The following is a 27,543-nucleotide window of genomic DNA, read 5'->3' as shown; positions in this document are numbered from 1 at the left end:
TACGTAGTTGCCATAGGTAAGGCTCAGCTCAGGCACGGTGGACCCTGCAATGCTGTTGAAGGAATGAGGGCTCAGCTGGGTCAGATAAACCCTGCTGCCCTGCCAGTGGGTGCAGCCGTGTCCTGATGGCCATGAGACCTCCAGTCACCTTATTCACCCCAGGGCAGTGTCCCTTTCCATCCAATGGGACTGCCCTGGGGTAGGTGAGCCTGGGGTTGGTGACAGCTGGCAGCTCTCTCCTGGGCAGAGCACGAAGCATACCCCAGAGTGGTATAGCTCTGGGGCCATTCGTCTCTTTTTCCCCTGAAAGACAGGTCCAAGCTCTGCTGCAGAGGGCTCTGTGGCTGCATCTCAAGCTTGCTCTAAGTATGGGCCAAGGGGTTAGCACCTAAAACTGGTTTCCTGCAGGTTTCTGGTCTTGCAGGTTTGAAAGGGAGGGTGGGAGAGGAGGTACAGGGGAAGATACGATTCTGTCTCTGGGCAGGAAGCGTGTGTCAGGGTCAGCTCAAGTGTCCTGGTTTGAGCTGAAGGCCCTGCAATACCTCCTTACAAATGGGGAAGAGAGAAGCAGGGCAAGAAATGTGGTATGAAATGAGACCTTTGACCCTGCTGCCAGCATTTAGGTGCATGTGCCTGCACCCCTAGCACCAGGGAGGGCAAGGGTGCAGCATGGCAGGACCTGGTTCAGCATCTCCCCTGACTCTTTGTCAAGGGTGTGCCCAGCAGGTGCCAGCAAAGCCCTCACCTCCCTCCAGCCTCTGCTTCATAGCTGGATGTCACCAATGCATTGAACCTGCCCCAGATCCTCTGTTTCTCACCTTCCCTTTCCCATTGCTAGCTGGAATCTGCTCTTGGGCCCAAAGAGCATGGATGCAGACCCTGCCCATGGCTCTGTGGGTGACGGGGCACTGATGCAACACAGGGGGCCATCCCTCCACCACCTTGTGTGGCAGGGCCCTCCTCTGACCACAATGGGAAAACGGGCATTTGCCAAGCCATGCCAGGCTTCAGAGGCCAGCTCAGTGCCATGCTCTGCTGTGACACCCACACACGTATGCACACACACGTACCAGCCCCTTGGACATCTCTCACCTTCCTGCTAATGGAAACTGTTGCCCTTTGCAAGCCTGACTCGCTCTGAAGATGCTATCAGGAGGCGGGTTGAGGGAAGCTGAGAGCCCAGGCCTCTTTGGTACAAGCACAGCTCCCTCATTTCGTGACATCCCCCCCACCTTTTCCCACAAGCCCTCTGTGATCTCTCTCCCTGCAGTTATACCACAGTGAGTGCCAGGCCAGCGAGTTTAAATCAAAGGATTCTGACAGTTTCTCAACCCACAGACCAGGCCCGTCTCTTGAGTTTGTGTCACTTAACTCGCAAATGACCATGAAATTATTGCAAAGTCTCACACCTTTCCCAGTTTCTGTTTGCAGTTACTAAAATGGGAAGAAATAGGATGCAGAGGTCTTGGGTTGGAGAAGCTAAGGAATAGGGGGGCTTCCCATCCACCTTGGAAGGCTCGGAATCCAGCCTTGGGTGAGTGAGAGGAGAGGGGCTGGGTTGTTTCTTGATTCACTTTAACCTATTTGTATCCATGCCTTGGAGAAGTGAAGCTGACCTGCATCAACCTCAAAGCTGCTGAGGTGCCTCAACTATCAGGGAGGCCAGACAATGCAAATTGCAATGCACTTCTAAGGCTGGACATGTGTCCAAGACTCACTGGTTGCTACTGAGGACAGTTGCAATACTTGGAAGTAGCCAGGGGAAGGAAATGCCCAGGAAGAAGGAGGACAACATGTTTCCTTTCTAACTCTCACCCACCCTGTAGGCATCATTTTCACTGTACTGGTCACCTCCCCTAAAGTTCTGATGACTCTCCAGGTGTTTGACATAACAATGTTGCAGAGCAAGACTTGGGCAAACATCTTCCACAGGGTGCCTGACGTTCACTGCATTTTCCTGCTTGCCCCACATGTGCTTTTCCAGGCTCATGGCATTCTCTCATTTGCCCCTACACACATTCCCCCCCCCCCCCACCTCCATGTGTCCTCAGCTCTTTCCCTGAAGTAGTGGAATGGAGCAGAGCCCTAGAAAGGACTTCCCAGGCAACCAAGCCCTGTCCCCTGCAACCACAGGCAGCAATTCAGCAGATCTTTTGGGCCAAGGATCCACAGATCATCATTACCACAGTCCAAAACACCTTCCAAGCCCTTGCCTGACTCCACTTCTCTCTGAGTGGTATATTGGTGGCATTGTTTGGCTCTTTAGAAGACTTAGGCAGGCTTTTACAATTGCACCACGTTTCAAGCTCGGTCCTGCAAGGCTTTAAAATGTTTTTGTTTTTTTAAAAAAATCCATTTGTTCATGACCTGTCAGAATCTGAAGCATTCCTCTGACCCTAGGACAGGCTTGCTTCTCCTCCCCCATCCCCATCCCCAGCCCTGCCAGTTCTGCCTTCATTTCGGTGGCTACACCAGGCAGGGACAGTGGGGTGTTCACTCAGCCCATGACTCCCTTGTCCTGCAGGATGACAACCCGGGGAAACGGAGGGAGGATCACCGCATTGCTTTGTCTTTGCTGCAGGGCTTGTTCTGTTCTGTTTTTTCCACTCTCTCGCTCCTTTAAACTCCTGTGCCAGCCCTCCCCGCCACGGCGGAGCCCCGTGCAGAGAGCTCAGGGAATGCAAAGTGCGGGGGAAGGGGTGAGAAGGGTCAGGTGGGGACCGAGCAGGGCGAGAGGAAAAGGTCAGTGACGCAAGCCCGAGGCGATGGCTCTCGGCTGAGCCGCTCCGCCGTTTGTCCGCGCCGCGCTGCGCTTCTGCTCGGCAACAATTCACACATCTGGGGACCACAGCTCCTTCCACCGCCCACGCTCTTCCTCCCCCCCTCACGGGGGCTGAGGCAGGGGAGGGGGGAAGGAGGGAGAGATACTGCACCAGGCTGCCAGCATAATTTCCAAGACCAAAGGGGAAAAAAAAAAAAAAAAAGACAAAACAACCAAACAGCCAACCAAGCAGTCCTTTTGAACAGCCACCTTCCCTCTGGGCACTAAGCATCTCTGATGAAGGAACCTGCTGTCTGCAAAGAAGATGGGGAGGATAGGAAGAAAGGGGAGATTCTCTCTCTTGGAGTGCAGGAAAGGCCAGCACTGGGGAACTGTACTGACACCGCTGTCCTGGAAACATAAAAGCAACTGTATAAGTTTCCCCTTAGAATTAATTGTAGAACCATGAATGGTTTGGGGTTTGAAAGGACCTTGAAGATCACCTGGTTTCAGCCACCCTGCCAGGGGCAGGGACACCTCCCTCTGGACCAGGTTGCTCCAAGCCCCATCCAACCTGGCCTTACACACTTCCAGGGAAGGGGCAGCCACAACTTCTCTGGACAGCCTGTGTCAGTGTCTCACATGAGTAGACTGTGGCTAAGAGAAGGGACTCTGGTACCTGTGGACCCATACTGTCCTTGGCCTGTTTCCAGGGTAAGCATGTGAGTGGAGCCAAGCACTTCATCCTCTCTGTGTTTCCCCACTTGGCTGCAGCTGTGTGTGCTTATCCCTGTGTGTGTTTATGAGCTCAGATGTGTGCACAGGTGCAGGCAGAGGGCATTCCTCCCCTGACCTTTCTCCACAGCCTGCTCCTAACTATGAGGCACAGCACCCTGCCTAAAATAGCCCACCTAGCCCTGTGCTGGCTGTGAGGGCTGCAATCAGTCTTTGGAGCTGCAGGGAGAAGGAAGACAGAATTATGAACTGTTTCAATGTTCTGTGCTCTTTACTGCTTCTTATGCAGGAAAACACGTGCTGGAGCAACAGGGAATGGTGGTATTCAAGAGTGCACTCCTCTCCTATCCATGTGTGCTGCTCTTAGGAATGGAATAGGAGGTGACACCCTGGTCTTGTCTTTCTCTCAAGGAATCAAGTCCCATTTTCCCAGAGACGTCCACGTCCCATTTCCTAAATACAGGTGCAGGTGTAGTGAGATGTGGCTTGGGCTATGTGTTTACAGCAATGAGCCTGGAATGTCTCACACATAATGGACTCAGTATCACATCTCTCTAGGAGCATCTTCAGGCTCCTCAGTGGCCACAGTGGGGCAATTAGTAACTTCCACACTGCTTGTTTTTTCTCCAAGTGGTGATTTTGCAGTGTTCACCAGGATCTGGTAACTAGTCTCCAGGAAAAAGCAGCCCTTCCTATTCCAGCCCCATCCCAAGGATGGTCTCTTCAATTGCATGTAACCATACCCAAAAACCTCATCAAGCTGCAGAGTTGCTCTGCTACAGGCAGTTCACCTCAGAGGAGGGCTCCCTAGGAGGAAAAGTCAGTGGAGCAAGCCCAGAGCTCAAACCCTGACAGAAGTGGGCTCTCAAGATGGATGAGGAGCCCTTTGGGCTGTCCTGTTTCACAAGGCAGTACATCACTTGGGGGAGTGAAGTGCTCTCAAGCCCTCAGCTCAGGTTGTGGAACTGGACTTCACCATTCCCTTCCATTCTTTCCATCCAGGGACACTCGTTGCTGCCATTGCCTTTCTCATCATATCTTGTGCCTCCCAAGGCAGGGAAGAAAGAGTAAAGTGCTCACAAGAAGTGATGCTAGAGGGGCAAATAGGGAAGGAGGAGTGCAGGTGTGGGGCTGAGCCTGGGAAACCACAGAGCAGAGGAAAACATGTCTCCCCTGACTGAGCCCAGGGGAGAGACAGGAGCACAATTTCTGAGCACCGAGCTGTGCAGAGACAGGCAGCTGCATCCAAACAAGTAATTTCTGTTGAGGCATTTTAATGACATGGAAGATAATAATTGCCATAGTCACAAATCAGTAACCCCCAGGAGGGCTGAAGGAAAAGGAGGGGGTGGCCTTTGGATAAGCATGACATCATCAAGAATATTTTAAAACAAAACCAACAATCTAATTAACTCCCTTTCTAGAAACTGCTCAGGCACAGAGATTAAGGAAATGGAGAAGGAGCAAGGAGAACTCTGAGCAGAATGGGGGTGGTTGTTGTAATGATTTTTTCCTCTAGAGAAGGAAGGGAAATGTGATTACACTGGGAGCAAGCCTCACTAAGCAAAGCACTGTAGGGATTTTTTCCCAAGGATCTCCTTGCAGTATCATGTCTTGCCTCTAAGCATTTTTGAATGTACAATAAATCTCTGAATTCCTTTCAATTTATTAGGTCGGGAAGCCTCCCATCGTTGCTTCATATTAGGCTTGTCAAGCATTTGCACACAAACCCCTTTAACTTTAAACAGAGAGAGATATAAGTCATTGGCAGGCTGCAGAACTGAGCAGGGCTCTATCTTTCCAGGACTGCCCAGGTAACAAGGCAATAATTTCCCTGAAGGACAAGAACATTTTCTGGTGCTGAATAGCAAACTGGGCAGTATTCAGTTCATTATCTTGCTCTGGCATGGATTTGGTGTAAAGCTGGTCTCTGGATCCAGTGCTTCCCTCCTGTAGATCACACAACTTGCACAGACACTCCCTCTTCAGTACAGGTCTGCAAACAAGTTCAGTAGGTGCTCTGGCCATGCATCTTCAGCATTTAGTGCCAGTGGAACCCTCATGGACTTGCAAAGACACATTTTAATACTAGAAGTCAATAATGTTCCTACAGATCTGGGCAGTGGACACCTGCGTGCAATGCAGGAGTTGTTGCCTGGTCTGCAAATCTCAGTTCTTGAAGAAGATGGGAAGACGTCCTTTACACCCCTTTCTCTACTGTGGAAATTGAGACTCAGAGAGGATGTGAGAGCTGTATAAATACATTAATAGTCCCACGGGTACACCACTTTCCTTCCAGTTCACACTGGTGAGTTTTCCATTGCAGATGTGCCAGGCTAAGATCATCTGCACACACAAACGCCACGATTCAGGTGACGGAGGTCACTTGACACACTGCTTTGCCTCAAATGCATTCTGTGCCTCATACATTATGTCCACGGGCTCAGACAAGGGCATAGATACTGGCCTTCCTTCATGTTGCTGAGCCCAGGGGTACTGAGGCACACAGAGTGCTAGGCCCAAGGTGAGATAGCCGGTCTTCAATTAGTGTCTCTAGGGAGTGACACCAGGTCTGAGCAGTCCTTGTAGCACCATAAGTACCCATTTGGAGAGGCAGGCATCCACACCTAGGAGTTCTCTTAAGCCTTGGGTCTGCTGTGTGGGCTCCAGCCCTTCAGAGCAGAGTCCTCATACTATCTAGTTCTACCCAAACATAAAGAGGAGCTGGGGCTCAGGTTCTGAGTGGGAGCACCTCATGACAGTCCCGTGCTCATGCTTGTGAGTTCATAGCTATGTGTTCACAGCCAAGCAGGCTGTGAAGCTGCTCAAAAGTAACATGCTTTCCCTCCCACGCTTTTTCCTCCACTTGTCTGGGCCCGTGACCATCACTGGTGGGGAGTGAAAGTGAACACCTCCTCCATCTCCTCCCACCTGTGGCCCCAAACTTGCCGCAGCTGAGAATGCCTGCAAGTGCCTCAGCTTCCTTCCACATTTGCCCATGTTCTGCCGTAGCCTGCAGGGCTAGGGAATCCCTACTTTTGAACATTTTCTGTATTTCTGTCCATATTTTATGTCTTCTGCTTTTATCAGGCTGATCTACCTGGACAATCTCCTTGGGACAGAAGTCGGAAAGGAAGAAATGCAGGAATATCATCTGCTGTTTTAGGTGAGCTGCCTGGAATAGCTGCCATTGCTTTAATGCCTCTCCACTTAAACACTGTGACGGAGATAAACCTGAGGACAGTGTTTGGCCTATAGCAGTAATATCCCTAAGGATGACGGAGCAGGAGGAAAAAAAAACAACTTGCCTTTTTCATGCCATCCCAAGGTTGCCATTTTGATACAAAGCAAAGCCTCTTTTAGACCGGTAATGTGAACAAATTCAATAAAGAGCACACTGATAGACTAAACTGCGGTTCCTCGCAGGGCCTTTTTTTAACACACTTTTTTTTCGGAGTAGAACCACGATTTAAGGGCAAAATAACGGCAGGTGTAGAACAACGTCGTAGTTTTTGAGAAGTGCACTTATACGAATGGCAGGAAATTCAATGTAAAGGTTATAGTTGAAACAACATTATTTGGAAAGTACCAAAAATAACCTACAGAGTGTCTAGAGATCTTCACAGTGTATCCTGTCAGGAAGCGAACTTTGATGGCCATCATGGCATCTCTGCCCTCATTCCTCCACCTCCTGCAGGCTCTGCACTCTTCACATTGCTACATTCCAGAGCACCTTAGGGACAAGACACCAAGGTGGATCCACTGAGCCCTCTACTGAGATTGTCCCCGGTGAGCTGGGTGGTTTGTAAACTGCAGGTGAGACTTCCCTGTTAGCCTGGGACTCCAATCTGAGCTGAGAGCCAGCAAAGGGAAGGGGTGTGCACTAGCCTGATGGCAGCTGAAGAGCTGATGAATCGTGGGGTAGTTTGACAGCACATGGTTCTTTTACCCTTCACACTTCACTCTGTTTTCCTGTTCAACTCTGCCATTCTGCAGAGACTGTCAGTGGACACACAACTGAAAATGAGAGGTCTCAGCAGCACTGCTCTTCTCTAATGAAAACAGAGATGGGCAGGGGTAGGGGGGAAAGGGGAAGATGAGCCTGCACAGAAGAACTTGCCCTAGCCTTGAGGATTTAAAAAACTTACATTGCTTCTGAACCACTGGTCTGGCTCAAACAAAGCCTTTATTCAAACCTCCAACATCACACTCTTACCTGCGTGCTTTAGCACTGAACAACAATGCTGGCTAGTGAGTTTGCCCATCTTGGTCACCGCTATGGGGACAGGAAGGTAGTTACAGGAACACCTCACGTGTGTCGCTCTATATGAGGTTTTGTTTGGCTTCTCACGTTATAAATGGCACCATTTCTAACAATGTTGGTGTTAAGGAGATAACACGTGCCAAATTCTCAGTAGCACAACATCCTGGGCAATCAAGTCTGAAAACTGTGCCGAAAGTGTGTCTGTAACAGATGGAGTCTGGATACAACCATGGTATCATGCCTGTGTAGGACACCCTTTCTTACTTATGCTATGCAGTTGTTGTTTTAATACATTTTAAACTGTATTTCCAAAGGAAATTAAACATGCTGAGGCAGTCTGTGTGTCCACACGTCAGTGTTTGTCTGTCTGAAACATGTGAAATGTCACTGTCTTGCAAACTTCCACCACTCCGCTGCTGAAAGAATCAGAAACTACAGCCCCAGACTAAACTGAGGTAATGGTTTAGTTTAGGATCCTGGGTCCTCCACCACCTTTCTGAAATTAATCTCATATCAACTGCTTGGGAAAAGCAAGATTAAGACAAAGGGGAGCTGAAAGCCTGGGACTTGAATTGAAACTATTTGTCAGACAATCCTGCCTCCCTCCACCATTTTGGAAAATCAATCAATTCCAGTCACACTTGACAAAGAGGTATATCCCTTAGTTCTGTTAACCGAAGGTAGCTAGAAAGAGGAAATCTGGTGCTCTGTTAGGGACCCCACTGGGAAAGTTTTCAATGGGACATCAGTCCTTGCCAGGTAAAAATCTGCATGAGAGACCCAGATCAAGAAGAAAAAAGTCTCCAGTGAACTGGCTGATGAGATAAATCCTTGTTTTTAACTGTAGCAGCTGCTCATCTTCTCTAGGGACTAACTACATGTTAAGTTCTGCACTTCTACTATTTCAGGTATCACAGCACACAACCAACCTAAAAAATCCAAAACAAACAAACAAATAAAAAAACCAACAACAACAAAAACAGAGGAAAAGAGAAAAAAATAAATTAATCCGTGAATTGGTTTGGCTTGGTTTTTTTCTATGATAAGCTGAACAATAAATGGGTGGTTTGAGCTCTTAGTTTCCCAAAAAGATCTCCAGTTTGAAGGAAGGTGCAGTTTTCTCAGGCTGAAGGACAAACAGGAAAAACAATGGTTAACATGAATGCTGCATTGCAGCTGCAGAGTTGGTGATATCAATAAATTACTCACAGAGCACTTCATTGCTTCAGCTGAAAATTTCTGCAACAGAATAAGCTGTATTTATTTTGAGTTCATGGAAAAGGTGGGCTGTGATCTGATGATACATGCCATTCCAGCTCCAATCTAGTGGGAGCCTCCAAAGTATAACAATCACTCACCCAGTGATTACCAGAGCAGGAGAGCACTCAGCTCACGCTCTCCCCTGCACCTCTTCAACAGAGGCTGGCTGGTCAGGTTCCCTAGTTGCCCCTCACAAAGGAGTCTTCAGACAACTAGCAACAGCATCCAAATGACACCTCTCAGACTTCTGGTCCATGTTGTGCATGGTGAGAGAAGGGATGTTGCACTCCATACAACCAGCTAAGTGTACTTGGTGCTGGAGTGGAGTTTGAACTGAAGTGTTATGTGAGCAGAGCTGTGGAGAAGGAGGTGAGTGTACTGGTGGATGGAAGCTGGACATCAGCCAGCAATGTGTGCTCAGAGCCCAGAAAGCCAACTGTATCTTGGGCTGCATCAAAATAAGTGCGACCAACAGGTCAAGGGAGGTGATTCTCCCTCTCTGCTCTGCTCTGATGAGACCCCAACTGGAGCACTGTGTTCGGTTCTGGGGTCACCATTACATGAAAGATATCAACCCACTGCTGAAGTGGGTTCAGAGGAGGGCTGTGAAAATGAACAGAAGGCTAGAACACCTCTTCTATGAGGAAAGGCTGAGAGAGTTGTGGTTTTTCAGCCCGGAGAAGAGAAGGCTCAAGGGAGACCTTATAGCTGCCTTCCAGTACTTAAAGGAAGCTTATAAGAAAGATAGGGACAGACTTTTTAGTAGATCCTTTTACAACAGTACAAGGGGTAATGGTTTTAAACTTAAGATGACAGATTCAGAATAGATATAAGGGATTTTTTTAATTATTATTATGAGGATGGTGAAACACTGGAAGAGGTTGTTCAGAGAGATTCTAGATGTTCTATCCCTGGAAACACTCAAGGTAATTCAGGTTACCCAAAGAAGTTGTGGACTCTCCTTCTCTGGAGACATTCAGAACCAGTCTGGATATGTTCCTGTGTGATCTACTGTAGGTAACCCTGCTCTAGCAGGGGAATTGAACTATATAATCCTCAGAGGTCCCTTCCAACCCTGACCACTCTGAGACTGTGTGATTCTGTCAGGTTGGATGGGGAACTGGGCACAATGAAGACAAAGATGCCCCTGATCACTGCAAGGAAGTTAGAGTAGATGACCTTTAAAGGTCTCCTCTTCCTCAAACTGTTCTGTGATTCTTTGATTCTCCCAGAAATGATCATAAGGATCCACTATTGCATCTTCCTTCAGAATGGCTCAGTCCATGCTTCCAAGTCACTGTTATGCTCTGAGACTCTTACTTTTTCAAGTCTGATGTCTTCTGAGATCCAGACCCTGGGCTGGGCTGCCCATGACTAAAAACTAATTCTCCCACACCCTTTTTCCACTACCTGAAACCAAGATCTGTTTGTTGTTAAAGGGGAGCCCATCCTCCAGGTTTGTATAGTCTTCAAAAAGCAACTGCCTGAAGACTTGAGATTAGTCTCTGGCAAATTTTGGTCAACAAAACTTGCTTGCTTGGGCCTTGAGCTGCTCTAGGAGAGAAAGGTGAGGAGCGCAGAGTGTGGTGACCACTGTGTGTATAAAAGGAGATTCTCCTAATCTGGCCTCACACCAGTGCCCATCTTCGTGCTGCTCAGACCAGACAGGAAATGTGATGTACTGCACTTCAGAGAATTATATTTGTGTCTGGAAAAAGAGAGGTGTGCAGGGACATGTAGGCACGTACATGCCTATCTGGTAACCGGACAACAATTGGGCTGTGGATTTTTGCATTTGTGCATCTCTTTTGGCTTGGAAGGTGAGGGCAATGTGTGCTGAGGAAGATGTCTGGTTGAGGCAAACTGATCTTCTGAAACTAAATATGCACTGCAGAGCACGTGAAGGGTTATCTCTCTGCAAAGGTGAGGGCACACAAAGCTTTGGAAGAAGATGGACACATGTTTTGCATCCCTTTCTGCCCTGTTGAATGGACAAAGCATGCCAAGCAGGCACTGCAGCTACTGCAGGGCAGTGTTGCCTGTCTGGAGCAGCTATGAGGCTCAGGTTGGAGGGGGTGATTCTCCCTTTTGTGGAGTGAGTGAGGCACTTAGCTGGGTAGAGAGGCTGTAGGATGGGTGTTCCTGCAGTGTCACACCATCCGCAAGAGTTAGGGTTGTACCTCAAGTTCTCTCACACTTGGCTCTGCCCTCATCCCACTCCTACTCTGACTCAGAATGGATCCTCTGAAGCTGGGACACTGGTGGGTAAGCTGATTTCATTCTGGTGTTTCTTAGGTCAATGACTCGAGTTATTTTTCACAAAGTGGTCCACAGTGCTTCTGCTGCATGTTGACACCTATCTCTGGTTTCAGATTGATCTGTGCATGTGGGCAGATCCTGAGAGTCTGGGTATCTGAAAGAGGAAGCTAAGGGTCTCTTGCTGGTTTGCCAAGAGGACAGGTCCTTCTCTCTCTCAGTTCCCAGCAATAGTTACAAACTGGTCCCAGTATATCTGAGCACTGCAAGCTAACACCTGATCCCTCCACCCTTGTTTCTGCACCTATTGCTTTACCAGCAGGAAGTAGGACGTGGTTTGGGGCTTTTTATTCTCGGCCTCACTAGCCTTTTCGATACTTCGGGGCCTCGTCTCAGTCTGACAAGGCAAGCAAGCGGCAGCTTCCTGTGCAAAGGTGAGAGGGAGAAGGCAGAGAGACCACACACCTACAAGAGGAACAGCTCCACAGCAGAACTGCTGGGCTGGAGGCATCTTTCTTACTCCAGCAGCATAGGCTGACAGCTGGACATGCATTGAGCTAGGATATCCACCTCCGTCCCTCTCCCTTTCCCCCCCAACCCCACTGCCCTCAAAGTCCAGCACCTGCTTCCGTCCAAGACCACGACCTGGTCCCTGGGGACTCCTTTCATCTGGATCACCAGTTGCCTGGAGCTGGAAGGTAAAGGGGGCAATGCCAGCTGTCTCCCACACAGGGGTGACTGATCTGAAAAGTGTCTTGGAAGGAGTTTCAGTCTGACAAACTGAATCTCGTCATTGGGGAGGGCTGAGCACGTATTTATCTCTCTGTCTCTTCACATTCCTCTCAAATCATACCCACATCTCACAACCACACCACCTTTCTTTCTTTCTCTCTCTCTCTCCGGTTTGTATGTCAATGTGTTGTCATAATGTTTTTCTTCCTCTGAACCTAATCTTCCATCATGATGGGAATTGATATTATGCCCATTATGCAGCCCTTTATAAACCCTCTCCTCCCGCTCCTGTGGCAGTCCCAGCAAGGTTCAGCAGGGCTCTGCCTTGTTTTGCTGAGCCCTGCCTGGGCTCCGGGCTTGCTGAGAGGTGAGGGTGGCCCCTTCTCCTATGGGCAGAGGCAGACCTCAAGGTAAGGGTGTCCATGTGGATGGGGAGAGTGGGAGGCTTGGATGAGAAGCCTGTAAGCCCAGGTTGTCTAATATGGAATATGGCTGTACAGGCTTTGTATGATAAGGAGTCTCCTTGGGTGCCACAGGTGGATGAGGGGTGCTGAAGAGTTTCCTAATTACAAAGCCCAAATTTTCTGCTACACCTAAAAGCACAGCTCCTTTCAAGGCAGTGCAGGGTCTTCTTGGCAAGGGTGGTCCATGGTTTGTGCGTGACTATGTGATATTTTGTGATATGATGAAGCCTTGACATTCCAGAACCTGGTAAACTCCTACTTCTCCCTTACTTCCTCCCCTCTCCCAAACACGCCATTCAAAACCTGCCTCCTGAGCCACGAGCTTGGCAACTAACTTTTGTCAGTTGCAGCCAGAGACCTTGCTTACTCAGTGAGGACCTAGTTATTTCAGCCCCAGGGCTTGCCTATCAAAAAAGCAGCTCTTCAAAACACAAGCTCTACCTGAGTCAGCAAGCAGCCTGAAACAACACACATGGACTGCTGCGCGTGCACACACACATTTCCCGCAGGCATTGCTCCTCCAAACAGCCCATCTGTGTGGCACTGCCAAAGCTCTGAGCAAAGCACCCAAGGCAGGAAAACACTGAGGTGCTGAGGGAAAAGCACCGACTCCAGAGTGGAAAGTCTGAGTTTCTGAGCCCAGAAGGCTGGCACTGGCTTTGAACCCTGCCCTGAGACAGAGGATGCCTCCTGTGAGATGACATCTTCCTAATTTGCATTTCCGAGTTATGCTGGAGGGGCGTCTTCTCTCTTTCAAGGTGTCACCAGTACAGATGAAGTCCTCTTTGCTGCTTCTGTGTCACCTCTGGCTGTTCAGCCCCACACCTCTCTCACAGGCATCAGACTTAGCACAAGGTAAGAAGTGATTCTCCTTCATCTGCGCTAGCTGGGTGAGCAGGGAGGGGGGTCAGCCGGAGGAGCTTGTGTGCCACTGTGTGTGTTGCTGTGCAGTGATTGTGGTGTAACATACAGCCAGAGGAAGCTGCAGTAGTTAAAGGTCTCTTATGAGCACATCAACCTCCTAGGACACAGAGAAGTGCATGGCTCTGCCTTCCTTGCTTTGAGACAGTTGTCCAGGAGACAAGTCTGTAGTTTTGGATGGGGCAGGATTGTTGGGGTGATGGTTAATGTCAAACATCATTGCTAATTTAGTCATGCCATTGTCCATCACTTCTCTGCTGGTAGGCACCTCCAGTCTAACATGTTGGTATGACTCACGGGCAGCTCTCTTCTGTGACTGGAAGCCAGGCAAGGACCTGGTTGAAGCATCATGCCAGCTAGAGATTTTGTCGACCTTCCATCTTTGTGACAGGTGAGTGGCTAGAGAAGCTGATGAAAGCCAATGCTTTGAATGAAAAGTATCCTGGAAAGTTTACCCCTTAGCATAACTGAAGGCTCCCCCTTTCCCAGGCCAGATGTAGTGGAGTCATATAGCCAGGAGGCTGTATCTTGAACTCCGTCTCTAACCCTACATGGGCTGAGATGCTGTCCAATGCCCAGTCAGTCTAACACAGCCCATCTTCCAGCTCCATAACTCTGTCTGTGCATCGTTTTTCAAAAATGCCTTTTCCTTGATAGCCACCCTCTGGACTGAAAGGCATTTTCAATGGGAAAGGAGAATATATAGAGATGCGGGTGGAATTCAAGTTATATAGGGGCCCTTTACCCATTGTTTAAGATCTTGCACCCTGAGTGACAATAAATGAAAGGAATTATTGTTCCCCTTATCTCCCCTGGCCCTTTCATCTCTCTTGGTTCATGATGTTTACCTCACCCACACATCTCCCAGCAGAGGGGTGGGTGTGTGGCCAGTACCACAGTGGGGTTTGAGTCTCTGTGGTCTCCAAGTATGACAATTTCAGCCAAGTAACTTATCAGCCTCCCTCAAGGCTTCCCTGGGTGCCTCTCACAAGGACAGGCTGGGTGTGATTCTGGCAGTGGGTGGGTTGCTCCTGACTGTCATAGAGACATCTCCAGTGGGGTGAGATTGGCAAGTATGTTCTGGGGCCTGGTGCACGGGACTGACAAAGTAAAAATATTTCTATTGCTCTGTGGGACTGAATCGCAATGGCTGTGCATGGAATTTGGGCTGGATTTGGAACTGTGCCATTGCTTGACCAGGGCTCCAGGACTCCACCTCTTCCAGCCATCAGCAAGTCCCAGCTTTTCTGACCTAGGGCAGCCAGCTCAGTCTGGTAGCCCCTCAGCTGCAATCCCACTCTGTCACCCCCTGTGCTATAGCTCAGCTTAGGCTTTCCAGCCATTCTTGCCAGATCAGAAGAGAGGTTGTGGTGTAGCACTACCGAGTGTGATGTACGGTCCTGGCTAACTCAGGTGGGACCTGGTTCAGAAGATACATCTCACTTGGTATCTGAGATCCTGCAGGACTATCAGTAGCTTGAAGGAGACATGTAAACCCTAGAGGGCCTGAAGCAGGTGCCCATCTTCCAAGGCCACATTGGTGTAGTTGTGGGCAACAGGTGTGTTTGGGCTCTGTGTGACCTGTGATATCACCAGGAAGCAGAGAGGGTAGCGAGAGGGTTTTCCAAAAGCTTGGAAAGAGGAAAACCTACTGTCGTACTTTTGCTTGAAATAACTGGGATGCATTGACTCTTTGTGCTTCAGCATGTAAAATTTGACTGAGTGATGCAATGGGGAGGGAAAGCGGAATTATATGCTTGCTGTAACCTGTTCAGCAAATGTGGTACAATGCAAAATGCCTTGAGAGACCTTTAGCATTACATACAGTGTAACTAAATACAAAATAATCTCTGCTGCTCATTGGAGTTCTCCTGCTTAAAACCCAGTTTCTCACATAAAAAATTCAAGGAGCACTGTGAGTTACCCAAGGCAGAACACATGACAGGACTGAGGAGATGCATCAAGACCTTCAGTAAAAACAGCAATGTGAGTAATTTATCTGGGATGTCTGGGCTAAAGACAAAGTGGAAAAGATTTGTATGTGGATGTGGGGGTGTATAAACAGTGTGACATTCAAGAGCAGTATAAAAAGCCCAAGCCTAATCCGTGACTTCAGATCTGGGATTGGGTTGAAGTTGTGTGTTGGTTTTGAAGTTGTGGGTTGTTAACAAGGTATTGCCCTTGTGGGATCCTTGGCTGGGAGGACTGGCTTTGCTGTGAGCTGGGCCATGCTGTCCTGACACATGCAGAAGAGGTGGGGGGCAGACAGGTCACATGCAGTATCTTATGTCTCAGTTATCTAAGTTTGGCCCTAATCCCTTCCTCTGAGGAGGGATGGACATCACCACCAGCTCTGAGGTCACCTCTTGACCTCATTTTCCTTGAAGAGGTCAGTACCATTTTCCAGATCTTTAACTACTGTGAAGCCTGGTTGGGTGTGTCAAATGCAAGATGCAACAGCAACACATCAGTGGGGATAATGGTAGTGCAAATCCTCTAGCTATCATTCTTTATTTAAATAAGTCTGGGTTTAGACTCATTATGTACTTCCTTCAGTCATATCCAGAATTACTGTAGCCCTTCTGTTTTCAGAAAAAAAACCCACCATATCAGCTAATTCTCCTCAAAGATGAAGTCACAACCAGTTCAAACAACAGACAAGCTTTCTTACTTTTGCACATCATGTGCAAATTGTAGGGTTGTTAAACAGCTGGGAAATCTTTTCTTTCTAATCAAGTTGATTTCCCTATTGTTTATTTAATACCGTATGATGTATGTGGCTCTTTAGAATCATTGTATTTCAAGAGTAATATTTCATACTAATGTCGTCTCAATCTTACCACTGAACATAAGATATTTTAGTAAAAATATTTTTTCTCAATAAGTTGCCCTCATAGAAAGTCACTTCTTTCTTCCTTAGTCAGCACATACAGCAATCCTAGCAAACTAGCATAACACAATATATTGTATTCTTCTCACCAGTGAGCAACAACAAGAAAGTCCAACCACATCAAGTAGAAATCTTAGATTCCTCTACTTACCACTGAGGCTTATGCCTTTCAACAACAAATATAATCCATATTTATTGTCAAGTATTTCTAAACCTATTATAGGTAGGCGATGCATGCCTTTTTGGTGAGGCTTTAGGGTCGCTAATGGTAAATTTTCCTTGCAGACTCAATGCTTCACCGCTGCAGACCGTCTGACCTTGTCTGTCCACTGCAAGATTGGAGAGAACAGGTCTATACCTGTGCGAATAGAAAATTTCAGTCCACTTGAAAATAGTGAGTACTCATCTGTCTTGCAGTCTCTGAAGCTTCCTCACAAAATGATAGGTAATTTCTCCTCCCCATCCACTCCTATGCAGCCCCCTAGCTGATTTTAGACTTGTGTCTTTTCCTTGTCTCCTGCTACAATTAGCACAGATGAACCATGTTGACTCCTGCCACTTGCACTCTTAACATGCAATGTCATGCCAGGCACTTTCTGTCCTGTTCTGTATCTGGGACACTGTTGAATGAGATTGCTTTGCACTAGGAATTCTGGCTTCAAACAGGCAATGACAGCTCAGCTGACCTCCTGAAAAATTCATGTTGCAAGAAGGAGGGAAAGTCTTGCTGCTCTTTCCCTGCCCCTCTTACCAGATACATGCTTCCATCGCCCTTTAAGCCAGCTTTGGCATGCATCAGTCCTTGCTGAAAGGATTCAACTCACTAATCCAGCAGAAAAAAAACATCTTCTTGGGTACTTTTTTTTTTTTTTTTGGATGCATGAGTTTACCTAGCTGAAGGAGAGGTCCAATAAAGCTGCTGCAAGGTGAGACATAGGAAGGCATGGCTGGATTCAGGAGCTGGGAAGGATCAGCCCAGACAGTCTGTGTAATTCCATCCCCTGTGGCTGTAGCTCTCTGAAAAAGCATCTGGGAAGCAGCTGTCACCCCAGCCATGCTCCATTCATGTCGGTACAATTGCCTGTGGATCATCCCTACAAGATAGGATGCATGGCCCCATGGGCTTGCACTGACTGCAGGGGCCACTCTCACAGGCTCACAGGAGGAGATGCCTTTAATGCAGACCAGAGAAAACAGGCCTGTTGCCTTCTGTGACAGTGGGGAAGAAGGAGGAACAGAGAGGGGGAGCTCACTAAGCATCTCACGTGGCCATGGCTGGCTGGAGTCTGTGAACACAATCAAGACACCAGACCTGCTGCAGTGGGGCTTGTGGTGGAGCCCTGTTATGGACAGACACTGTGGAGGTATCACCCTTGCTCCTTCTCTCTTTCCAGTAAAGCTGAGGCCTCCAGGAAATCTTCAGCTGGTTAGCAAAACTGACAACACCTACAACTTAACGTGGAGCCTGAATATTTCCTCTCACTATTTGTACGGGGAACGGGAATATCAAGTGCGGTATCGGACCACAAATCAGTGCTGGGAGGTGAGTACGGTGTGAGGCACTAGGACCTGTCACCTTACAAATCCTGGTCTTCTTTATATCCCCCAGGATGTGCTCCTGGGCCTCCCTTCAGCACAAAAAAAGTGTTAGTGAAGCTGGAGAGCAGATGACATCTCGCTACTCTTATCTGTGTCACCTGCTGTCAGTGTTTGGTGACAACATGGAGGCAGACAGGAATCCTATTCTACTTAGTGCTGTCACAAAGAAATCCAGACAGCTTCAGGACAGACCTGAAAAGGATGAAAAAAAAAACCAAACCAATAACAAACAAAGTGAAGAAGTCTTGTCCTCCAAGGAGAACAAGCAGGGCACAGGTTGTAGGGATCTGAGACAGGTCCTCTCTGAGGGACTTGGAAGAGATAGGTATGTGAGCCTATAAGCCATGGCGGGGTGTTGATGATGCTCTGATTTTACCTTTATCCCAGGAGGCCAAGAACTTCACCATTGTGCAGGATCAGATGTGGGTTGTGCTTGAGAGCCTCTCCCCTGGCTTGAAATACGAGGCAGCTGTCCGTGCAGGGCCCGGTGCCTCGAGTATCTGCAAGGGCGTCTGGAGCGACTGGAGTGAGACGATACTGTGGAGGACACACGCTGACCGTAAGGATCAGACAGGCAGGCTGGTTTGGAGGGGAAAGAGGAAACTCAGGGAGAACAAGGTGGAAAGGCCAAGCAGGCAGAGAAGCTGGAGGAAGATGGGTAGGAAGGGTTGTGTTAATACAAAGGAATATAAAGGCTGGAAGCAATCTGTCCCTCCTAATCTGTTAGGTCACACTGGGCCAACATGACTTAAGGGCAAAGACCGCCCTGACCCCAAAAGAGCCCCTCTGACTTCCAGAAGCCAAGCAAAATCCACAAGATGGTAATCAAGGACTGGTTCCCCAGAGCAGTAAGGCCAGATATCTGACCTGCAGCCGCAGCCACCAGGACTGACATTTTCCCAGGTATTCCTGTGACCTAGGAATATAAATCCAGCTTTCTAAAATGGCCCGGTTTGTTGGAGCCATTAGCAGTGAACTGCAGTGAAACAGAGTACTCAGCTTTTGAACCAAAGGAGACCTGAGCCTAGGAAGCAAAGTCTCACAGAGAATGAAAGAGACTTACATGCATGTCAGTCCCTTCCAAAAGTGTCTCCTGATACTGACATCAGTCATTACCATGAACCACAGCATGGAGGACACCTCCAGCCTTGAAAGACAGAGCCCCGAGCAAGTTTTTCAGTGAGTCATTGGCTGTGGTCTCTGTCATTTCTTTTCTGAAAAACAAGCAGATAGATGTTATTCCTGCTCATGCTGCTCCCACTCTGCCCCTACCCAGTCTCTCCCTGTAGTGCTTGCTGCTGGTATATAAACAGAGGAGCTATGTTTAGTAAGGGCACTGTGTTGCTGTGGCGATCAAATTTTGACAGTGTGTGATGTCAATGAACAGGATACAGCCGCAACCAGTTGTCATAGCAACCAAGACCCAAAGATAACCAGGGTACCAGAGGCAGAGGAGACAAAATTATCTTAGTAGCATCTCAAGGACAGGCAAAGAAAGGATGTCCTAAAAATGTCTCCCCTTTCTTTCATTTTGATCTGCTCCCTCACAACTACTCCAGAGGAGCTCTCCAGGCCCAGACCAAGGGGTACAAGGGATGGAGAGAGATGGGGGTGGCAAGCAGAGGAGACAAGAACCAGAATAGAAAGACCAAGCAAAAGTGCTCTGGGGAGATGTGTGTGAAAGAGACAGATTAAGGAAAGTTTGAGATGATTCCAGACAAGCCTGAGTAGTGCTGGCAGTGCTGGCAATGTGGGAACTCAGTCTCTTTCTCCTAACCCTACAATCCAAATACCAAAATAATCATGTGGCAGAAATCTGTAACCTGCTTAGCATCTTAAAGCTCTCCTACACCTCTCCAAAAAAGAAGCCAGCCCCTTGATCCCTAATCTTCTCTATCCTTTGTCCTGCCTTCTCAAAGACCCATAAACCTCATGAGGCTGTCTTCCTCACCAACTCATAATGCTGTTTGAAGTCTTCAATCCCACCCAAGCTGATTTTAGGACTTCCTGATTTCCTTTGCAACAAGACGGACAGGTTGACGGACACTTCAACCAGTAGACTGTGCCACCTTGTGTGTGGCAACCCCCAGCTGTAGTTTTGTTATGAATAGGGACTTTGAGTGCAGTTCAGCACAAATTATCTATTAAGCAAGGAGAAGTAAACTTTGAAAAACACCCTACACAACAGAGCAAAATTCATTTATCTAACCTGTATATTACAATTTTGTGTCCCTGACTGGCTGGAATTGCTGTGGAAGGGCCACAGATCCTACCTCCAGAATTCTAGCTAAATTTTCACAGCAACTCACTCGTTCTTTCTTACCTTGCAGAAAGACCCCGGGCAGTCTTGCCAGCTTTTATAGTGAGCACCTGCATCTTTGTGGTCATTGGGACTGCCTTCCTTCTTAACTTACGGACTTCAAAATGGTAAATGAGAATCAATTTTTCCTCTCTGTTCCTCTTCTGTATCTATGTGTCTTCTCAAAACCAGGGTTATTTTTCACTTGGTATTACTCAGGATAGAGAGTGACTTAAAAAGCTGGTTTATAGCCCAACCTTTTGAGGCTGACATTTGTCTGGGAAGTTATATGACCACCCAAGATGATATGGTTCCACAATCATCATTGTATTGTGCTGCACTCCTGTGAGCTGGTGCTGTGCCATGCCCTGGCTGAATTCAACACAGCTGCCTCAGCATTTCTGTTGTCCAGGGGTTAGAGTGGTGTCCCCTGGCAGGGATGCACCAAAATTGCCTCTTAAAATGCAGACCACTGGGTTGGGCGCCTCTTCAATAAAAAGGACCAAACAATCCAAGTACCTCTATCTTCTCACTAAGTTAAACACTCCAGCAAGAGCTCAGGCAAGACTTGGTGACATTTGATCTGTAGTCCAAACCCAGAGAACAATTCTTCCTCTCCTTGGTCTGTGCAGTCCTGAAGTATCTCATCACATACTGGTAAACATCTACACAGTGCTTTAAAAGATCTCTTTGCAAGAGTTTCTATCCAGGCACTGCTTTTATTCAGGACTGAATTCAGGACTGAAAGTGTCTCACGAGGTTACTCCATGCACTGTTATGGAGAGTGATGCATCAGCATGGTGAGGTTAGAAATGGCTTCAGGCTTTCCCATCTCAGGACAGGGCAGAGAAGCAGGATGCTGATGTTGAAGGTGGGGAGCATGGAGAAATATTCTCACAGGGATGAAGCAGCAAAGGCTGTGATGGCTTCTTTGTAAGGAAAGAAAGAAATGCATATTGAAGGAAGATGGATACTGAGAAAGTCACTGGTCACTGTGTTTTACCTTGAGTCATAACACAAGGGTGAGGAAGGGTTAGCTACATGGCACAGAAAGAGATGAAAAGAGCTCCTTTCTCCAAGGAATATAATTAACCTGGGGGAATTGGCTGGCGAATAATGCTGAGGTAAGATTCAAGGAAGGATTAGACATGCATGAATAAAAATAGCATCTGCAGTGATGTAAGGTAGTATATATGCAAGAACTAGCAAATTCTGATGCTTCAGAGAGTACACTGATTGCCTTCAGAGGTCAGGAGGGTTTTTCCTTGGAGCATCCCACACCAAAACTTCAGCAAAGAGCTGACAGGGTCAGCCAAGCTCTCCAAGGGTCAGAAGAGCAGATTATTCATGCTGTCTCAGAATGGCAACGCTCCAGATCCAGTAAAGAAGAGGCCACTGTGTTGGTGCAAGGTGTGCTCAGATGGCTTGCATAGCCCGTGTGTCTATCCATACCATGCAGTGTCCTGCTAACAGATCAGACAGGCAGTTGTGGCACAGCCTTGCCAGCAATGGTCCCATTCAGGGCATGCAGCTCTTCTGGTGGCAGCAAAGCAAAGAGGGGGCAACTGACAACAGCTAGAGCTTGGAAAGAAGGAAGGGAGACCTGCCTAGCTTGTCATCAGGATGAGGGTTTAAGGGGAGCAGGTGGAGAAGTTAAGGTGACAAGATAAGGCAGGGAAGAAACTAGTGAACTGCTGGTTGTGCTTCCCTAGGGAAAAGGATGAGGGGAGTATATTGTCCAATGTCAGGTTTAACTGCCTCATCTTTATAACTTTCACCCTTAGCTAATGCATTTCAGGCCACTCATGAGCAAGGACATCCCTCAGGCTTGTTCTTATTTTACCTCTCCTCCATGCCAACGTAGTACCCATGAGGCACGATGCCCTGTTCTACTCCCACCACAGTACCAGATTACTCAGGATTAGTCCCTGCTTCATTCTGCCTTCTCATTCTTTTTTCTCAAGGTGTAAGAATATCCTGAAGACTCACATCCCAGACCCTGAGAAGTTCTTTCCCACGCTATTTGCAGTTCATGGAGGTGATATTCAGGTATGGGACAGGGGATGAGGCCATGTGGTTATGAGGGAGAAATGAGGAAAAGAAGGGTCCATCTGAACACACTCGGGACAAACAGCTGGTCACCAGACCTACATGTGCACACACCACACATGTCCCTGTAGCACCAGCTGCTGGGGTCTCCACTTGAGTTTTATTTGCTGACCTTCTGAAACCTGGCATTCGGCCAAAGCATCTCTTAATTACAGAACCGAGAAACAGCAAACCACACAAACCTCAGCACCCTGCTTCCCTAACAGGAAGCCTGAGAGAAAACAGGGGACCTTCAGGAAGGAGCTTGACCTCTCAGAGCCGCTTCCACCCCACTTCTGTCCCTCCCTGCCTGCCCAAGGCTGCCCAGCTCTTCCCCAGATTTCCTGCTGTGATCCCTGCCTCCTGGCTCTGAGCCTCATCTGCTCCTAATGTGAATTGCCATCATGCTGGATGGCATTTCATGGTTTTCTGCATTCTTTTTCTCTCTTTCTCTTCTTTATACACTCCCACTTTCTCCCTTCCCCTAATCTCTCCATGAGTATGGGCAGCTGCAAGGAGACAATTACCATTCTGTGCAATATTACAGGGACTGTCGATACAAGACGTGGGAGGTGATCCCAAGGGGGCATCTCATGATAAGAAGGCTGGAAACAAACTGCAGAAGGTCCAGAGAACAGCAAAGCTTTGGAAAAGCCTGAGCTGAAAAGCCTTAGAAAGCTTAAACTACAGGGGAAGAGTGTGGAGTAGGTGCAGAGTGTGTAGCAGGCACTGAAGACACTTTCCCACTGCAGGAAAAAAGAAAAGAAAAAAAAAAAAGCTGGGTATTATCACAACAGGTTTATTTTTAAGGATAATGATGCATTGCAGGATGTCAGTCATGATAAGTGTGAAAATCCAGGCACAAGGAGCCTGAAAAAGTACTTTAGACAAGAAATCTCTATGGGGCCATGTAGATTTATCAGACACTACTTCAGGACCTAGGAAAAGTTGGCATGAGAGGCATCCCAGTGCTGCTTTTTATGTTTCCACCTTCACTTCTTGTTCTGGTCTTGTAATTTATTTTGTCTTCCTTTCACTTTACTTCTCCATCCTCTCTTCCCCCATCCAGAAATGTCAAACTATAAGCTTGCAAGATCTGCTCTTGATTTCAAAGTGACAGAAAGATATACTCTCTCTGAAAATCCTGCAGATGAGGCATCACAAATGTGAATTTCCCTCCCCCTACTTCCGGCACCTCTTGCTGGAACAGAGAAAAGGTCATTTGATTGTTGTGGGCACTCAGGAGAAGAAGCCTTTGGTTCCTCACTGGGTGTTATTCTTTGGGTGTAAGAGTCTCTCTCCTGTGTTTCATCCCCATCAGAAATGGCTCTCCTCCCCATTCTCCACATCCTCCTACTGCGTGAACAGTACAACCTCAGAGATCTCCGTGCTTGAGGTGATGCAGAAGAATGACCAGGAATCCCAATTTCTACTTTCCAAAGGAACCCTGACTCCTGATCCTCCCTTAGAAACAAGTGGGCACTCTGTATCCAGTTGTTTCACCAACCAAGGCTACTTCTTCTTCCACTTTTCCAACTCCTTTGAGGTAGAGCCCTGTCAGGTCTACTTCACTTATGAGCCTTTCACCCAGGAGGGCAGTGGCAGTGAGGATGGTGAGTTTTATCATGCTCTCCCCTCCCCAGACCTCTGCACACTGGCAGAAGACATGCCCATGTTGTCCCACAACTTTCTTCACTGTACCAAGGCAACCCAGGGCTTCCAAAATGGCTCCTTCATGGAAGAGACAGAAGGTAAAGCTCAACGGACTATGGCTATTTCTAAGGCTCTGCAGTCAAGTGAAGACACCTCAACAGCACCAGTTCTGAAGCAGGATGAGAAGGTGATGGACAAAACAGCTTCACAACCTGCCGAGGCCCTGTGCAAGCTGGACACTGACTTTCCTGACCCACCAGATCTTCATGACAGAGATACTATTGATGCAATGGAGGGGAACGGAGAGGCAGGCCCTCCAACTGATCCCTGTACACCAGCAGCAAACACTGTCTCTTCTTTTTCTCAGCCTCCACCTCTAGAGCAAAGCCAGGATGAGAACCCATGCAGAGCAGCCTTCTCCAGCCAGGTCCCAAACACTGGTGCCTACCTTTCTCTGAGGGATCTCCAAAGCCAGTACAGCCATTGTTCTGTCTAGGATCTACCAGAAGGAAATTCATGGGTGGGAAAGGCCTTCTCTTCAGGGAACTTTTTGTATTCAGGACATGAATGTCACTTCAACATCAAACCCATTTGGACTATTCTTTCTTTAACAAGGCTGGAGAACACAGTTACTGCAGAGGGCTGCAAGACCAGAAAAGGGATAGGATGGACAAGGTGTAAATTCATGGATGGCTACGTGGGTAGCACTAGTTCCTCAGGTAAAGGGTTAGTGAAACAGACTGCTGGAAATGAGAGGACATGGAGAACTTGGCTAGTGGACAGTAAAGCAACACAGAGATAATGCTGAAGGAACATTAAGGCTGTTTAGTGGCTACACAGCTAACAGAGACACAGAAACCTGATTCTTGGATATAAGGGCCAACAAGAACTCACCTTCACAACTGAACCTGTTTCTCTGCTATTACTGGGTCTGATGGCATAGAAACCCCTTCCTACACTGCTCAAGTGCCATCCCAAACCTCACCAGAGTGATTTTTCCAGCCCAGTTCCTGGTAGGAGGCTGTGCAAGCCCTTCCACACTCCTCATCTTGCTATAAAATAGCACTCAGCTATCAGGTCCCTTTGCATTATCCCAGCCTAAATAACCTCTAATGAGAGAAAGAAATGCCTAAGTAAGTGTATATGAAACTTTGTACAAGAGACAGTAGCACTGCCAGTCAGTGCTGAGGCCAATAATAAAATGGAGGAAGACATCTCCTCCTGACTGAGCAAGGGTGTATTTAATTTTTATGTTTTCCTCACTTCAAGTTTTAATCAGAGATTATGTTCTGAGCTACTCAGTCCAGCTTTAGACTGGAGTCTCTAAGGTCGGCTCAGAGCAACAACCGTATCAGCTGTCTAAGCAATGCAGTGTAAGAAAGAAATCCCCATTATTGGGTTAAAAATACTGAGGAAATCCCCTTCTTCCCCCCCTCCTCCATTTTCCCCAGGTCTGATGATGGCAGTGAAAAGAACGTGCACAATTTCCCATTCTTGCTGCAATATTTTTCATGAAATCGAAAGCCTCTCTGCCCTGCTGGCAAAATACATTTATTTGACTGTGATAAGCTGATTGCAGAATAGTTCATCCCACATCCTGTATTAGTGGAAAACATCGCAACGGTGCTACCCATTCCTTCCATTGCTCAAGGGAAACCATTGCCTAATTAGTGGCAAAGATGTGGTGAATGAGCCCAGAAAACTAAACCACGAATCAGCACCTTTGCTGAAAAGAAAACCTCAATCCACTCACAAAGAATGGGGATAGCAAAGACAACTTTCTTTTAAAAAAAAAAAAAACCAACACAAAACAACAACCCACCTTTTACTCTTCATTTGCTCCTCTGAGTTAAGAAAAAGTAGCACATCACAGAAGAAAAGTGGCAAGACAAAGGAAGAGAAGCTCTTCTGGTTACATCCATCCTTGCATTGAACATCTGCACTGGCTGTCTGCTTTCTTGCCATATTTCTGGTCTATTCAGCAGTGGGAAAATACCAGCCCTGTGCTAAAGATCTTTTTTCTAAGAGTTTTTATAACAAAAAGGTCAAGGGTATAAGAAGTGTTGGTACTTCTGTCACCCCTGTGAGTATCACCCAGAACCAACTCTTCCCTACCTCTATCTGTACAAGCACGGAGCTTCCTTTTTGTCCTGCTTGCACACTGTTACTTGACCTTGCATTATGCAACCTGAATGTCATTATGGGTCCCAGCTATGGGGTCACCCACTGACTTGGGTTTCACCTCAAAAAAGCTGCTCAAAGGAGTTGAGTCTGTCTGCAGCTGAAAGGGCTGGGGGAGCTATACCTTGCTTGTCATCAGCTTCTTCACTTGCCTCAAGAAGGGAATTGCTCTGTTGCCTCCAGGATACAGCAGGGGAAGAAGATTCCACAGCTTCCCAGACAACACCTGGCTTGCTTAGCAGTTAGCTGTACTTTTAGAATCATCCCAGGTGGACTCTTCAAAAAGAGACACTGAATCCCTTGCCCTAATGAGCAATTTCCTATCTGACATGGACCAAGGATCCTGGTTGTACTGATTGTTATACTGTCCCAATGTGGATTTCATAAGCATCTCAATTATTCTTGCTGCTGAGTACAAAAGAAAAAAATTACCTCTTTGTAAATAAAATAAATATTAAGGAATCTACAGTGTTTTCCTGTCCTTTGGGCTGGGGGAAAAGGATTAACAGCTTTTCTAAACAGACAACTAAGCAAAGCTTTGCTCAGACTAACATACCTGTAGCCCTCCCTCCTGCTCCCTTCCCCAGGGAACTCAGCCACCTAAACCAGAATGCAGAGTTGGAAGCGATCCTGCTGCAAGTCCCTGAGGACCATCCTGCTGGCTCTGGGTTCCACCACCACCACCCCCTTTAGTGAAAATGCTGACAGCTTCGGAGCTGGCAGGCTGTTAGCACTGCACTGGCAGCCACGCTGGGTGTGAATGTGTGACACACTGCGGCAGGAAGCGCTCAACATCAGATCTGGCGATAACCGGACCTTTCTTCCAGGAAGACAAGATCATGTGGTCTCATATGTGAGTAACCCAGGTCATGAATAGCAAAGGCACAACAGTTTCAGTGGTACAGGGCCCTTTCTCTGTCGGGTCCCCAAGAGCTTGTTGGAAATGTCACACGGGGAGTGGTCCCCTCTCAAGACAATGTGAACGCATGGTTCACAAAGCCACAGAAAGGGGCTATGACAGCGTCCAGCAGTACCAGAGGCAAACCAAAGCTGAACACCAGCACTGTGTGGAAAATACCGAGCTTACAGCCACAAATATGAATCCTCTCTGTATCTTAAGCCCGGAGACAGCAAAGATAGCTGTCATATCTCCCATCTCCCTCCTTCCAAGCTACCTTGTTCATAAATAGGCGACATCAGTCTCAGTCCACTCCCACATCCCTTCCCTTTTTTCTGCTGTGAAGAAGCAGAAAGTAAAGGGTACTTGCAGTAAAGGAATTCTTCTGAAGTCACATCTGATCAAGGTTTTGGGTCCTTGTTTGATTCAAAAGCCTGCGGTGACTGATGTGGTATGCTTGCTTAGATAGATCAGATTGAGATTCTATATTTTTTTTTCTGCTGAAAACACCAGAGAAGGAAGATGCTTCCTTCCAAGAAAGA

At 47.6% G+C, this 27,543-nt stretch overlaps 1 protein-coding gene across 1 annotated transcript; it reads left to right on the top strand.

Annotated features, from left to right (window-relative positions):
- The first annotated feature begins 13,200 nt into the window (after positions 1 to 13,200).
- On the top strand, positions 13,201 to 24,960 carry IL2RB (interleukin 2 receptor subunit beta). Its single transcript, XM_051628654.1, has 9 exons — positions 13,201 to 13,327; positions 13,658 to 13,784; positions 15,280 to 15,379; positions 16,569 to 16,677; positions 17,678 to 17,826; positions 18,270 to 18,441; positions 20,213 to 20,309; positions 22,146 to 22,230; positions 23,591 to 24,960. The coding sequence occupies exons 1-9, from the start codon at positions 13,201 to 13,203 to the stop codon at positions 24,416 to 24,418; spliced, it is 1,794 nt and encodes a 597-aa protein (XP_051484614.1). The 3' UTR covers positions 24,419 to 24,960.
- The last annotated feature ends 2,583 nt before the right edge of the window (positions 24,961 to 27,543 follow it).

This window comes from Apus apus, chromosome 1 (genome assembly GCF_020740795.1).
Source record: "Apus apus isolate bApuApu2 chromosome 1, bApuApu2.pri.cur, whole genome shotgun sequence".
In the NCBI taxonomy this organism is placed as follows: domain Eukaryota; kingdom Metazoa; phylum Chordata; class Aves; order Apodiformes; family Apodidae; genus Apus; species Apus apus.
This window is presented reverse-complemented; position numbering and strand designations above follow the sequence as displayed.